The 15,416-nt window shown below is 35.6% G+C and overlaps 1 protein-coding gene across 8 annotated transcripts in view; it reads left to right on the top strand.

Moving 5' to 3' along the window:
• The window catches only part of MCF2 (MCF.2 cell line derived transforming sequence), a 125,057-nt gene that overhangs the window by 77,227 nt on the left and 32,414 nt on the right, over nucleotides 1-15,416 (top strand). For 7 of the 8 annotated variants that reach the window (XM_025372298.1, XM_025372297.1, XM_025372299.1 and 4 more), the window contains 8 exons: nucleotides 1,145-1,264; nucleotides 2,081-2,197; nucleotides 3,732-3,881; nucleotides 5,891-6,024; nucleotides 6,340-6,454; nucleotides 11,860-11,979; nucleotides 13,774-13,965; nucleotides 14,998-15,189. In XM_025372298.1, coding sequence (XP_025228083.1) covers nucleotides 1,145-1,264; nucleotides 2,081-2,197; nucleotides 3,732-3,881; nucleotides 5,891-6,024; nucleotides 6,340-6,454; nucleotides 11,860-11,979; nucleotides 13,774-13,965; nucleotides 14,998-15,189 — 1,140 coding nt within the window. The remainder of the gene's footprint in view (nucleotides 1-1,144; nucleotides 1,265-2,080; nucleotides 2,198-3,731; nucleotides 3,882-5,890; nucleotides 6,025-6,339; nucleotides 6,455-11,859; nucleotides 11,980-13,773; nucleotides 13,966-14,997; nucleotides 15,190-15,416) is intronic. The other variant, XM_025372303.1, reaches the window with a different exon arrangement.

The following is a 15,416-nucleotide window of genomic DNA, read 5'->3' as shown; positions in this document are numbered from 1 at the left end:
TCTCTTGACTAGGGCCTTTTCAGGAGATGGAGTAGTTTAGTGATTAAGAGCACAGACTTAGGGGCAAATCAAGGCTTTGCCAGCTGGGGCAAGGTACACTTAAACTCTCTGAGTCTCACTTTCTTTATTTGTAAAAGTGAGTAACCTAACTCCTTCATAGAATTATTATGAAAAGAATGTATGATAATATTGGCAAAATGCTTTGCACAGAGTAAACATTTAGTACACGGTAATTTATTATTAAAATTGGGCTATGTTACTCCATTCTCCACTTATTTTGCAATGTGTCTTCCTTCTTTGTCTTTTGAATTCTTTAGTGTAGCAATTATTTCTGACTGCATACTATGTGCCAGCAAGTTCTAGAAGCTGGGGAAACATTGGTGAACTAGAACGACATTCTGATCTAGTTAATTCCTCGTTATGCTTCGGGATCTTTTTGACCTTCCTATGTCTTGGAGAGTTGGTACTATCATTTCCTCTTGTATATTATTCTAATTCCTTTGATCACTTACCAACTTATCGTGTTAAAGAGTTGCTGATTATTAATGGACTCTGCAGTTGAACTGTTGGGTAGAAATTGTATTTTCTTAATTTGTGAGCATTCAATGCCTAACAGAGCTTGATAATCATTCATTTAAATACATGAAGTAGATACATAGAAGATGTTCAGTGAATATTGATTATATTAAAATAAAAATATAATCCCATAATAAAGTTTTCTTTCATTGTTTAGTGTAAATACACAGACAAAAATCCTTTGGCTTTTAGGGTTATCCTAGGAAACTGCCACCTAATTCTATTTGTTCTTATAGGAAATAAGTGCAATTTGATTTCAAATAACGAACTCTAAAATAAAGGTTTAGAGTCTATTTCTTCATAACGTGGGGTCTGCTTCTATAGTGTGAGAAAATTCCTTACCAGAAGTGTTGCCAGGATCTGACCTGAAGCCTTACATTATTTTTCTTTCTATTTGCATGTTTTTAGATTTTATCAATATCATTTTGTAAAGTGTTGGCCTTTTACTGGCTTTTATGAATTTAAAGTTTGTTTCTTTCAATTACATATTTTCTGATATGTGCTCAGTTGAGTGTGTGTCGACAATTTTTTTTTTTTTTCCAATTTCTTTTGTTTTTTCTTTCTACAGGCTTCCTTCCCTGGGAACTTGCACTTGGTTTTGGTTTTACGTCCTACCAGCTTTCTTCAACGAACGTTCACAGACATTGGATTTCGGTTTAGTCAGGAGGATTTTATGCTTAAATTACCAGTAAGAATATATTATTTAAATGTTTTGTTCCTCTAATTCTCATGAAGACTTGCACCATGATGTTTATATTTTACATGTGCCCATGTAGCATTTAAAAGAAAAAAATTAAAGTTTCTCTTTTAAAAGTATACATTTGAAATGCCCCAAAGTCTTTCACTTCTACCATTTAAAAAAGAAATCGATTCATCAATTTATAACAAAGCAATTACTTTTGCAAAAAATATATGTCATATATGTTATACATGTGTGTATATATGTATGTGTGCATGTGTGTATATGTATGTGTATATCAGCAGGAAATTTTATTTTTTAGTAAAATTGAGTGTATGTTTTATGTATTTGAACTTCCATGAACTTACATCCTGAGCTAGTCCAGAGTACCATAACTTTTTAAAAATATTTTTGTATGTTTTTAAGGTTAGGAATAGGGTGCTCATAAATTTTGATACTTTTGAAAAGGTCAACCCTTCCTGATAAATTATAAGTTACTACATAAAGTCCTTTTCTTTGTTGTGAGCATAGCATTCTTTTAGAAGCTGGACCATTAACAGTGCAAACTTTTAGATGGAAGAAAATTAGGCATTTTGGTTTCTGTGGAGATTGATTTTTCTTTACAGAAAATGTTTTGTAAATAAAAACTGTTATTATCTGAAGAAGATAGTGCATACATGTATGGGGGCATGTACAGGAGAGAACTGTTAAAACCATTTATCAGAGGTGACTTCCTGCTAAATGTATGCTAAAGTTCATTTTACAGTTTAATGGAGGGATGGCATGAAGGGCAGTTAACAGTATCTTTCTTGCTTATTTATATAGGTTGTTATGCTGAGCTCAGTTAGTGATTTGCTGACATACATTGATGACAAGCAATTAACCCCTGAGTTAGGCGGCACCTTGCAGTACTGCCACAGTGAATGGATCATCTTCAGAAATGTATGTTGTCTTTGCCCTTACTGTAGAGCCTATAGTTCTTCATGTTAGCCTTTAAATCTAGTTCTAGAATTCTTTCCTATTTGAAAAAAAAAAAAAAAACAGATTTCTGGGGTCCTCACTTTTCACATACATATAAATTCAACATCTTGATTTTCTTCCATAGGAAATATCTAGAAATGATGAGCAGTCACTGAGGATGGCAATGGAAGGAGAATCCTAGAGAATAAGGAGATCATACTCTGCCCAATTCCCTCCTGTGGCTATGTAGTAACTTGAAGAAACGAAGGATTTGGATTCAAATCCTGACCCTGCTGATTTTTAGTTATATGACCTTGGACAATATACATAACCTCTCTGAGTCTTAGTTTTCCTAACTGTAGAATGGGACTAATAATACCTTACCTCATAGGGATCTTAAAAACACTAAATGAGATAGCAAAAGTAAAATGTTTTACACAGTGCCTAGCATATGGCAAATTGTCAATAAATACAAGTAGTATTATTAATCTCATTATCCTAGTGATGCTTCTAAGGCATTTTAGATTTGTAACAAAGAGTATACTTCTGTTTTAGAAATTTACAAATAGGCAAGGGCCCCGCACCTCCCAAGTATGTCTGTGGTATATAAGTATCTTGACTTCTAATCCCAGAGATAGGGGAACCCTGCTGAAGAAATTAATGATGTCCCATTAAATTAGGATTCCATTTTCCTCATACTTGTTTTTCACTCAACGTTTCATTCATTAATTCATTTAACAATGCATTCATTCAACAATTCATTCATTCACATGAAGATGTATTGCCAAAATTAGCAGTGCCTAGCCTTTAATAACCCGTAATGCTATAAATAAACAAGCAAATATTTTGAGATGCATGGATTGAACAGATGGTCCTGTGGTCTCTACATTTTGCCCTTCTTTCTCAGAGTAACTGATTTTAGAAACAAAATAAACAATAAAACCTTACTTACCATTTTATGGCAACAAAGGCTTTGGGACCACCATTCCAAATATTCTATAGTGCTTGAAATGAGTTGTTGTGACTAGTTTTTTCCTCCATTTCCTTCAATTGTCACCTTGTTTGGAATGCTAATGCTTATTCACAAATGATAATAAATAAATATAAAGTGACTTTACTGTTCTGTCTTCAGAAGTAAAGTGATAATAAGGCAATTTTGCCAATTGGAGAGTTTATAGAATAAGGAAAACACTGTAATTTTCAAGAAAATAAAACAAATTACTCAATACATGGCATCTTTAAGAAATAGTTTTCATCAGTGTCTAAGAAATAAGTCAAGAAATTTGGATAAAATATATTCAGGAAGACTCTTAATCTTCCTTCAGTTTCTTAGAGTCTTAGATGAAGAGTTACAGTTGATTGCCAAGAGCAATGCCATATTTCTCTAGTAGAGGAGAGTTCGCGGTATATGTATTTGCTGTTACAGCCCCAATAAAAACAAATACAATGACCGATCTAGTTTTTTATATGCTCACAGAGTTACCATATAATTAAAATAATCACCGGCTCTTTGCAGGCTATAGAAAATTTTGCCCTCACAGTGAAAGAAATGGCTCAGATGTTACAGTCCTTTGGAACTGAACTGGCTGAGACAGAACTACCAGATGATATTCCCTCAATAGAAGAAATTCTGGCAATTCGTGCAGAAAGGTATCATCTATTGAAGGTATGTCTGATAGAGTTGACAAACAGAAGATTTCCATGGTCTTTCTTTTTCTAGAGAGGTGTTTATTATCTCCATTTTACACTGGCTGTTGCATAAAGGGAGATAAAAGACATTTATATAATATATTTTAAAACGATAAAAAAATACTTTATAAAAGACTGTCCTGGATATGTTAGACCGAAGTGTCCCCTCCGCAAATGGTGTATTAATTTGAGAAGTTATATAAAAATATCTTATAAATGCTGCAGAAAAAGAAATATAGTCTTTTGTTTTGTTTTACTATGTGCAGTCATGCACTGCATAAGGTTGTTTTGATCAGTGATGAACTGCATATATGACAGTAGTCCCATAAGATTATACCATATTTTTACTGTACCTTTTCTATGTTTAGATACACAAATGTATACCATTGTGTTACAACTGCCTACAGTATGCCTACAACTGTCTACAGTATACAGTACAGTAACATGCTGTACAGGTTTGTAGCTTAGGAGCAATAGGCTATGCCCTGTAGCCTAGGTGTCTACTAGGCTATCCATCTAGGTCTGTGTAAATGCACTCTGTGATGTTCACAAAATGATGAAATAACCTAACAATGCATTTCTCAGAACATATCTCCAACATTAAGTGATGTATGACTCTATTTTTAATTTTTGATGAGGAGTCAGGAAGCCGAGTTTCTTGTCCCATCTCTGCTGTGAGCTAGCATTGTGACCAAGGCTAACATTGCTCAATTGATTCTAAGTTCTCTTCTCTGCAGAATACTAGGTCTTGATGTTTCCTACAGTAGACCAGGGGTTGCAAATTGGTTGTGCTCTCCTACCCAGGTCTTTGTGGAGTGCTGCTTTGTGAAGGATTTTGAAGTGCAATTCAGATAATCAGCAAGTATTTTTTGCTGTGTGCATTAGAAGATTAAAGCTGTATATAGAAATATGTTGTTGTTGGGCAATTTGCTTACCTTTTCTGAGTTGCAGTTTCTGTATCTTTACAATGAGGTTGATGATGGTGATGATGCATCATACCTCGTAGGATTGTTGTGAAGATGAAATGAGGCAAAGAAAGTGATGTATGTATAACAATGTTCGGTACATAGTTGGTACTTCATAAATATTGGCTTTTAATGTTGATGTTATTACTCATATTGGTGATGGTGTCATGGAATCTGTTCTCAGAATAAATGTACACCAAAACTTTTGCTTACAATTTCAAGGGACTCTTGCACCACCTGAAAGAAATCTTAAATCACTCTTGGATGTCTGAGAAAGGTCTATATTGTTACACCACCCACTGAGGTTAAGCCCTTCTAAATAGAGGCATATATTATTGATGAATTAATTAAACCTAAATGTGAAGTAAAATAAGACTTAAGGCAGGGAGTGATTGGTTACAATTAAAGATTAGTAGCAAAGACATTTAACTGTATCTGAGTATGCATTAAGTATTATTTGCAATTGTATGCTTTCTACTGTGGTGGTTTTTATTGTTCTACTACTGCTTTATTTGAGCTCATTGGAAGTGTTAGCAGAACAGTGACAGGTGCAGTGGTACATATCTGTTGCCCCACCTACACGGGAACCTGAGGCAGGAGAATTGCTTGAGTCCAGGAGTTTGGGTCCAGCCTGGGCAACATAGCAAGACCCCATCTCTAAAAAAGTAAATAAAAATAAATAAAATATTAGCAGAATAGGATGGGCTGGATTGGAACTTTCTACCACTTAGAGAAGGAGGCTACAAATAGAGCACATGGTACTTCTGCCCATGATGATCTTATAAAAACATTAATTGCAACATCCATCTCTAAGGCAAGGGGTTCTTGGATCTTCATAGCTTTTAGATTTTGTGGCACTGAGATTTTGAAATTTTGTGAATTTTCAGAGAACTATGAAAGCAAAGGCCATTCTAGAATTAACTGTTTCTAGTCTTCATGCCATAGTTGTATGCTTCCTTCCCATCACATCATTCAGGTTAGATTACTAATTAGCTGGTACTCCTTTTGTGTCTTTGGACAGAATGATATTACAGCTGTAACCAAAGAAGGAAAAATTCTGCTAACAAATCTGGAAGTGCCTGACACTGAAGGAGCTGTCAGTTCAAGACTAGAATGTCATCAGCAAATAAGTGGTGACTGGCAAACTATTAATAAGTGAGTACTCTCTTTGTGGTGTAGAGTTACTTATTTTGTATTTTTGAAAGGCAATTATACATTTTTGCTGCAATATGTTAAGTGTTAAAATATTCCTGGACCTCTGGAAATCTGATAACTTATTTCTAGGTTGTCCTACGGAGATGATTTTGCTTGTAGAAGAGATTCTGTGGACATTGGTTGTCTCTACAGGTAGAACCAAGTGTCATGGGCTATGACTTTGCCTATAATTCTTAATGTCCATACTGTGCCTATCTACGTATTTACAAAACAGATAGTTGCATTTAGGAATTTATTTGAGTTTTCTTTGTTAAGGTTGCTGACTCAAGTACATGATATGGAAACAGCTTTTGATGGATTTTGGGAAAAACATCAATTAAAAATGGAGCAGTATCTGCAACTATGGAAGTTTGAGCAGGATTTCCAACAGGTCAGTTAAAACATTTCTTTGTACACCTTTTTTCATTACACCAGAGGTTTTTACTCCTTAATCATGAGAAATCCTGTCTTGCAAGATGCCCATTTATACCTAAAAGAAAAAAAAAGGAGGCAAATGTAAATGAACCTTGGCTTAGACTGAAGAAAATCTCTACTAAAATTCTGACACTTCTACTTTTTCAGCTTACTCATTTCCTTTGAGAAAGTATCAAACTGCCAATATATATGACAGGGACAAAGTTGCTCTCTACTTTAAGGTTTGTTTTTCAAATTTATCTTAGATCTAAAGGGTGTTCAAGGTTATGAGGTGGCTTTCCAAAGGAATCATGCCAGCTTCCTTCTTGGTTTTTAAATCCCATGTACCTATGCTGACCATATTTAACATGACCTAACAAGCTTTTCTTTCTGATCCAGGAGTTTATTCCTATGAAAAGCCTGAGAGATGAAATTAAATAAGTTTAATAAATAATTAAAAATATATTCCAATTGGACCCTCCTGGAAAATCCATCATATATGGTCAAGATGCATAGATTTGGGCCGGGCGCGGTGGCTCAAGCCTGTAATCCCAACACTTTGGGAGGCCGAGACGGGCGGATCATGAGGTCAGGAAATCGAGACCATCCTGGCTAACACGGTGAAACCCCGTCTCTACTAAAAAATACAAAAAAACTAGCCGGGCGAGGTGGCAGGCGCCTGTAGTCCCAGCTACTCGGGAGGCTGAGGCAGGAGAATGGCCTAAACCCGGAAGGCTGAGCTTGCAGTGAGCTGAGATCCGGCCACTGCGCTCCAGCCTGGGGGACAGAGCAAGACTCCGTCTCAAAAAAAAAAAAAAAAAAAAAGATGCATAGATTTAGTTTCTTTTCCTTTTTCGGTCATGCTCAATCTTCTCACAGTCTGTCTCATAGCATATACTTCACCAGAGGATCCAAGGAAAACTCACTTCTTCTCTCTTGTATGTGCCCAACTTGTTTTCTGCCCATGAATGGCTTACTTGCTTTGTATTTCACTTGCTCATCAGAGTTAGGTTTGGGAGGAGCACTGCACTCTGGACACAGGGCTCAGTTACCACTGGCGTTTTCCCTCCTTTGCTTCAAACATCTATTGAACTGTTCTCCATGAAACCTTCCCTAAAGAAAGAATAGGTCAAGCTGCTCTTGGTCCTTCTAGGTATTTGTGTTTCTTCCTCCTCTCCAACTGAATACACAGAAAATAGCACTTTTCCTGCGCATACCCATTATGCTTATACTTACATATTAATTTGCATCCATACCAAATTCTTGTCCTGTGGTTATGTTCTGTCTCCCCAAGTCATTAATTCCTGTCTTTAATCAATATTGTTGTTTGTCTTAGATTATAATCTCACTGACATGGTGTATCTCATAGTGACATGTCGACAGGTTCTGTATGTCTAGAAACATGACTTAAAAAAAAACACATAGGAACATAAACTTACAGAAAAATTACAAATATAAGAAAAATAGAAATACCCATATACCTTATTCCCAGATTAACTTAATGATAGTATTTTACTCCATTTGCTTTATTATTTGTATTCCCTCCCTCATGTATATACAGATAATATTTTTTTCTGATCTGACAAATAATATATTTTCTGACCCATTTGAGTGTAAGTTGCACACATGATGGCCCTTTCCCCCTAAATACTTCCATTTTTTCTAGTAATAGGGATATTCTGTTATATGACCATAGTACAGTTATCAGATTCAGTACATTTAACAGTGCAATACTTTTATATTATCTACCATTGGTATTTCAGTTTTGTCAGTTGACTCAGTCAACTCTTTTATAGCATTTATTTTTCCTTCAGAATCGGATCCTATATAGGGTCCAGTCTTGCATTGTCTTGTGTCTTTAGTGTCCTTGAACCTAGAATCTTGAATCTTTCCACAGCCTTTCTTTGTCTTTTATGACTCTGACATTTTGAAAAATATAGTCCTTTTTTTTTGAGACAGTTCTGTCTCCCAGGCTGGAGTACAATGACACAATCATAGCTACTGCAGCCTCAAACTCCTAGGCTTAAGCCATCCTCCCCGCCTCAGTCTTCCAAGTAGCTGAGACTACAGGTACGCACCACCATGCCTGGCTAACTTTTTAAGTTTTGTGGGGATGGGGTCTCATTGTGTTGCCCAGGCTGGTCTGCAACTCCTAGGCTCAAACAATCCTCCCGCCTCAGCCTCCCAAAGTGCTGAGATTCCAGGCATGAGCTATAAGGACTCATGCCTAGCCATAGTCCCTTTTTAAATACATTTTCCTTCATTTGGAGTTTGTTGGACATCTTCTCACGATTCTATTTAGTATATATGACCAACCAGAATACCACATTAGTGAAGTGTCCTTCTTAAGGAATCATATCTGCAAGTGAATGATGCCTACCTCCCTCTTATTGTTGATGTGGATTCTGATTACCTATTCAGGGTGTTGTTGAATTTCTCCACTGTAAAGCTACTTTTACTCCCCTTCTAACTAGTAGGAAAAGTGTGGGGAGAAAATTTAAGGTTATGCAAATATCCTGCTTGTCATCAAAATTTCCCCATAAATTTAGCATCAACTGATGATGCTTGCCTGGACAAATCTTTGCTATGATGGTTGCAAAATAATGATTATTTTCAACCCCCATGTCCAGTCCACATTTATCAGTTCACACTAGGCATTCTACCAAAGCAAGAGCCTTCCCTTCTCTCCATTTATTTATTTGATTCAAAGAGTTTTACTTATTCATTTTTAAAACTTTCAACTTTTATTTTAGATTCAAGGCATACACGTGTACGTTTGTTACATGGGTATACTGTGTAATGCTGAGATTTGAGATGTGAATGATGTCATTACTCAGGTAGTGAGCATAATATCCAATAGTTAGTTTTTAAGCCCTTGCCTTCCTCCTTTTCCCCCTTTTAGTAGTCTCCAGCATTTATTGTTCCTATCTTTATGTCTATGTGTAACCAGTGCTTAACTTCCACTTATAAGTGATAACATGCTGTGTTTGGTTTTCAGTTTCTGTGTTAGTTTGCTTAGGATAATGGCCTCCAACTGCATCATGTTGCTGCAAAAGACATGATTTTGTGTTTTTTTTTATGGCTGCATAGTATTCTATGATGTATTTGTACCACATTTTCTTTATCCAGTCCATCATTGATGGGCACCTGGGTTGATTCCAAGCCTTTGCTATTGTGAATAGTGCTGCAATGAACATACAATTGTATTGTCTTTTTGATAGAATGATTTATTTTCCATTGGGTATATACTCAGTAATGGGATTGCTGGGTCAAATGGTAGTTCTGCCTTAAGTTCTTAAATATTCAGGATGCCTTCCACAGTGGCTGAACTAATTTACTTTCCCACCAACAGTGTATCAGTGTTCCCTTCTCTCCACAGCCTCACCGGTGTCTGTTCCTTTTTGTCTCTTTAATAATAGCCATTCTGACTCATGCGAGATGGTATCTCATTTGATTTGCATTTCTCTGATGGTTAGTGATATTGAGCATTTTCTCATGTTTGTTGGCAATTTGTATGTCTCCTTTTGAGAAGTATCTGTTCATGTCCTCTGCTCACTTTTTAATGGAGTTATTAGTTTTTTGCTTGTTGAATTGTTTAAGTTCCTTACAGATTCTGGATATTAGATTTTTGTCAGATGCATAGTTCGGGAATATTTGCTCCCCTTCTGTAGGCTGTCTGTTTACTCTGTTGATAGCTTCTTTTGTTATGCAGAAGCTCTTTAGTTTAGTTAGGTTCCACGTATCAATTTTTGTATTTGTTGAAATTGCTTTTGAGATTTTAGTCATAAATTCTTTCCCAAGGCCGATGTCCAGAATGGTGTTTCCTAACCTTTCTCCCAAGATTCTTGTAGATTGAGGTCTTATATTTAGATCTTTAATCCATCCTTAGTTAATTGTTATATATGGTGAAAGGTAGGGGTCCAGTTTCACTCTTCTTTATATGATTAACCAGCTATCTCAGCACCATTTGTTGAATAGGGAGTCCTTTCCCCTTGATTATTTTGGTTGATTTTGTAAAAGATCAGATGGTCGTAGGTGCGTGGCTTTATTTCTGGGTTCTCTATTCTGTTCCATTGGTCTAAGTGTCTGTTTTTGTACCAGGACTATGTTGTTTTGGTATAGTTTGATGTCGGGTAATACGTTATTTCTGGCTTTGTTCTTTTTGCTTAGGATTGCTCTGGCTATTTGATCTCTTTTGTGGTTCCATATGAATTTTAGAATAGTTTTTCTAATTCTGTGAAAAAAGATGTTGGTAGTTTGATAGGAATAGCATTGAATCGGCAGATTGTTTTGGACAGTATGGCCATTTGAATATAGTGATTCTTCAAATCTATGAGCATAGAATGTTTTTTCCATTTGTTTGTGTCATCTATGATTTCTTTCAGCAGTGTTTTGTAGGTCTCCTTATAGAGATTTTTCTCTTCCTTGGGCTACATGTATTACTAGGTATTTTATTCTTTTTGTAGGTCATTGTAAATGAAATTGCATTCTTGATTCGGCTTTCAGCTTGAATATTGTTGGTGTATAGAAATGCTACTGATTTTTGTACATTGATTTTGTATCGTAAAACTTCCCTGAAGTTGTTTATCAATTCTAGGAGCCTTTTGGTAGTCTTTAGTGTTTTCTAGGTATAGAATCATATCATCAGCAAAGAAAGATGATTTGGCGTCTTTTCTGATTCCTAGTTTTTTGATGGTTTATAATTTATTAGTGTTCTTGACTATTTTGGTGTTTCAGAGTGCTGCTGTGTCCTCGTGACATGCTCCCACATTTAAATAAATCACTTTCTTACTTTCTGGCATAAAGATATATTCCAAGTTCATCTTGTACCTATTCTGCCTCAACCCTGGAATCAGTTATTTCCTTGAGGAGCCCTGGTTTCTTTTTCTGGGAAATGATATTAAAGACCAAGATCTGGGTGGGAGATGTGCTTATTGCTTCTGGAGGGCTTTTGCTTTTAGCGTAATTCACCAGAGAGCTGGGGAATGATGAAAAAAAAACTTAGATGAAAATTCTCAGGTAAGATTTTGTTTTAGATGTTGGCTATATATATATATATGTGTGTATATATATACACACACACTCACACAAATGTATATATACCTATACATACCTCACATGTATACATTTATGCAAATACATGTCCTCATACACAAACCTACACATGTACATGGTGATCTTTTGTACATTATGAGTACACGTTGATATCTATGAGGTTAAATTTTAGCAGAGTATAGCTATTTCTGTGAATAAAATAACAAAATTTTTTTTCATATGTGCAATTTCTCCATGTCAATATTTTCGTTTAAAAGCATTTTGTATAAAACTTGATCATAAAGATAATTTTTATGTTTTTAAAACCTCTTTGTTTCCTATTTTTAGCTTGTGACTGAAGTTGAATTTCTATTAAACCAACAAGCAGAACTGGCTGATGTGACAGGGACTATAGCTCAAGTAAAACAAAAAATAAAAAAATTGGAAAACTTAGATGAAAATTCTCAGGTAAGATTTTGTTTTAGGTGTTTGCTATATTATACAGTAAAATAGTTAATTTTTGGTGGAAGTAGGTAGTATAGACTCTTATTATTAATTTCTTTATTTTTATTTTTCCATAGGTTACTGGAGTATAGGTGGTATTTGGTTACATGAGTAAGTTCTTTAGTGGTGATTTGTGAGATTTTGGTGCACTCATCACCCGAGCAGTATACACTGCACCCTATTTGTAGTCTTTTATCCCTCACCCTCCTCCCATTATAACAACATTCTGTATATTAGGCACAATTATGTTGGTCTATATTCTGCTTTGTTCAATGCAGGCCAGAGGTGACACTACAGATATATCATGTAGTTGTAAAAGGAGGTCGCTGAGACAATGGCGTGAACTGTTTCAAGCCCACCAATAGGAATAAGGGCATAAATTATTTTGGAGAAGCTAGAAGAATGTGTATCAAGAATGATATATGGTGCTTGGAAATGATGGAAACATACAGGAACATGATTCCTTAAATGCCCACTTTAGGATATATGCAGTTTAACCAAATAGAGACTCACATAGACATTTCTACTTATTCTTACTATCTGTGACCTTGAGTAAATTCATTTCTAATTTTCAGTGTCTTCACCTATAAACTGGGGATAAAATGATCTACTTTGCAGGGCAATTGTGAATATTCATTTAAATGTATATAAAACACCTGGCACAACACTGGGTTGTATAGTACGTACTCAAAGGAGGCAATTTTCATGATTCCTGCTAGTCTTAAAGTTTGGACTAATGGCTTTGATACTTAAAAAACTCTAGCTTTTATGTGAGAGCAAGGCCATGCTTTTTAAGATGAATTCTCAGCATACAAACAGATTTATGGGTGAACCATGAGTGTGTGAAAACAAATATTGAAGAAGCAACAGTTATGATAACTAGTTCTGGAATTATGCTTGTAGATCTCTGTGATCATGGGACAATTTACATATCCCTGTGGTATAGCAGAAAGAGGAGGCAAACTGGTTTGGAAACTAAGGGGGACTTCATTTTTTTTCCATGTAATAATTTTTCATTTCTAATTGTGGTAAAAACACATAACATGAAATTTACCATCTTAATCATTTTTAAGTATTCAGTTCAGTAGTGATACATAAATTCGCATTGCTGTGCAACAGCTCCAGAACTTTTTCATCTTATAATATTGAAACTGTATACCCATTAGACAACAGCTCTCCATTTTAAACCTGGTTTTCTCACTAGGTAGAGAGGCCAGTCACTTCCTCATCCTGGGTTTCAGTTTTATTTATTTTATTTTGACAAACATTTCTGGAACTCCTACTATGTTCGAGTCTCTCCACTGGGGGGAGTGAGTAGTTGACAGAGTGGAGGCAAGGTCACTAAAGGTCATTTTTTTGACATAGAAACCCTGTGACTTCAGGTATGTGAATTAGTCCAGGTACATGACAACGCTGATGAGATTTCTAAGGCTGAGATGATATGAAATACATTTGACTGGTGTGTATACCTCATTTAATATAGGTGGTTCTATTCTAAATCCACACATATTAGGAGAAAAAAATCTCATCCACGTTCTGGGTATGATGTGAAATTTTCAGTTTCTATAACCAGAAATGCATGAGCTTCTAATGACATCACTGCTACAGCTAATTATTATAACTGTAAGGTTTTTTTTGTTTTTTTGTTTGTTTGTTTTTTGCAGCCTGAAGGAGTAGACATCAAATTGTATTTGTGGCAATGTATCCTTCTTGCTCAGAGATCATGTATTCATTATTTTGTTTCTTTGTTACAATCAGGAGCTATTATCAAAGGCCCAGTTTGTGATATTACATGGACACAAGCTTGCAGCAAATCACCATTATGCACTTGATTTAATCTGCCAGAGGTGCAATGAGCTACGTTACCTTTCTGATATTTTGGTTAATGAGATAAAAGCGAAACGGATACAACTCAGCAGGACCTTCAAAATGCATAAACTCCTACAGCAGGTAGTGTAATGGGAAATGATCCATTTCTGAAAAGGAACACACTTTTTTTTTTCAGGTCCTGCTAGCCTGAAACACCTTGCCCTTCTGCCGCATGGAATACCTTTTATCTTCTCAGAGGTTATATGGTCAGGGACTGGTATAGCTTTGGAATTAAATTTGTAAGAAATCTGAAGGACTGAGTTTGATCATGACTTTTTCATTCATCTGCCAATGAACTATTCATGGAAGATCCAATATAGTTCAAATTTTGCCCTTTGTTCTAAATATTGAGATTGTGGAGTAATGGCTTCCTTTGTATTTTGGGTACATCTCTGAAGTCTCCACTGGTGATGGTTTATACTTGGAACATTTTTAAAAGCCTGAGGGGCATTTTGCTACAGCCTGAAGCTCCGTTCACATTTCATAATACAGAAATAAAATATTAAACAGTGACTGGAAAATATTCCTCCATGGCTTGTGGGTTTGACCCTTTTCACAATTAGGCAATGAATTGACAGGTCACCATATGGATCTGGTGTTGGCAGTGGAATATAAAATAGGGTTCCACTTCCAGACATTATATCTGAACATAAACCTTTTAATCTTTACATCTTATTCTTTGGGAAGAAAACTTTATTCTTGTCCTTAGCTGTCATTAAGCATTTGTATTACACTTTATATTTTCCTAAGAATTTCGTATTTCAGTTATCGATTTTGGGAAAATAACATGCAACTAAAGCATTAGTATTGAGAAAGTGGTTAGACTTCTGCTGCAGAATAAATTAGTTGTTGTGAAATAAATGCAGTGTTTCCCAACCTTGGCTGTGTATCAGCAATATCTGTGGAGCTCTGTAAAAGTATAGATGCCCAACTTATGGCCCGGGCTACTGAATCAGAATTTCTGGGGGCAGAACCCAGATATCTTTATTTTTTTAACAGCTCTGAAAGCAATTCTGACTCACAGAAGCCAGAGGCTGAGAACCACTCACTTAATGGACAAATAAGTTTTACCTTTATTAATTCACGTTTTTTTCTTCTTGATTTTCTTACCAGGCTCGTCAATGCTGTGATGAAGGGGAATGTCTTCTAGCTAATCAGGAAATAGATAAGTTTCAGTCTAAAGAAGATGCTCAGAAAGCCCTCCAAGACATTGAAAATTTTCTTGAAATGGCTCTACCCTTTATAAATTATGAACCTGAAACACTGCAGTATGAATTTGATGTAATATTATCTCCTGAGCTTAAGGTAGAGGCTTTTAAAGTGTTCAAATAAACATTTAAAGAAAGTTATAATTGCAGTACTGTGGGTAGGAGGAGTTTTACTACCTCACAGCTAACTTTATGTCAAACTGCACTTACATTGTCTTCTTAGGGGTGATAGTAGTGCCACTGTCAAGCATCAAATAATTCAATGGCATATGTTTGCTACTTAATGAGGAATAATAATTTCCTTTTTGAGCTCCAAATCCATTA

The sequence above is a fragment of the Theropithecus gelada genome, chromosome X (assembly GCF_003255815.1).
Source record: "Theropithecus gelada isolate Dixy chromosome X, Tgel_1.0, whole genome shotgun sequence".
Lineage (NCBI taxonomy): Eukaryota > Metazoa > Chordata > Mammalia > Primates > Cercopithecidae > Theropithecus > Theropithecus gelada.
This window is presented reverse-complemented; position numbering and strand designations above follow the sequence as displayed.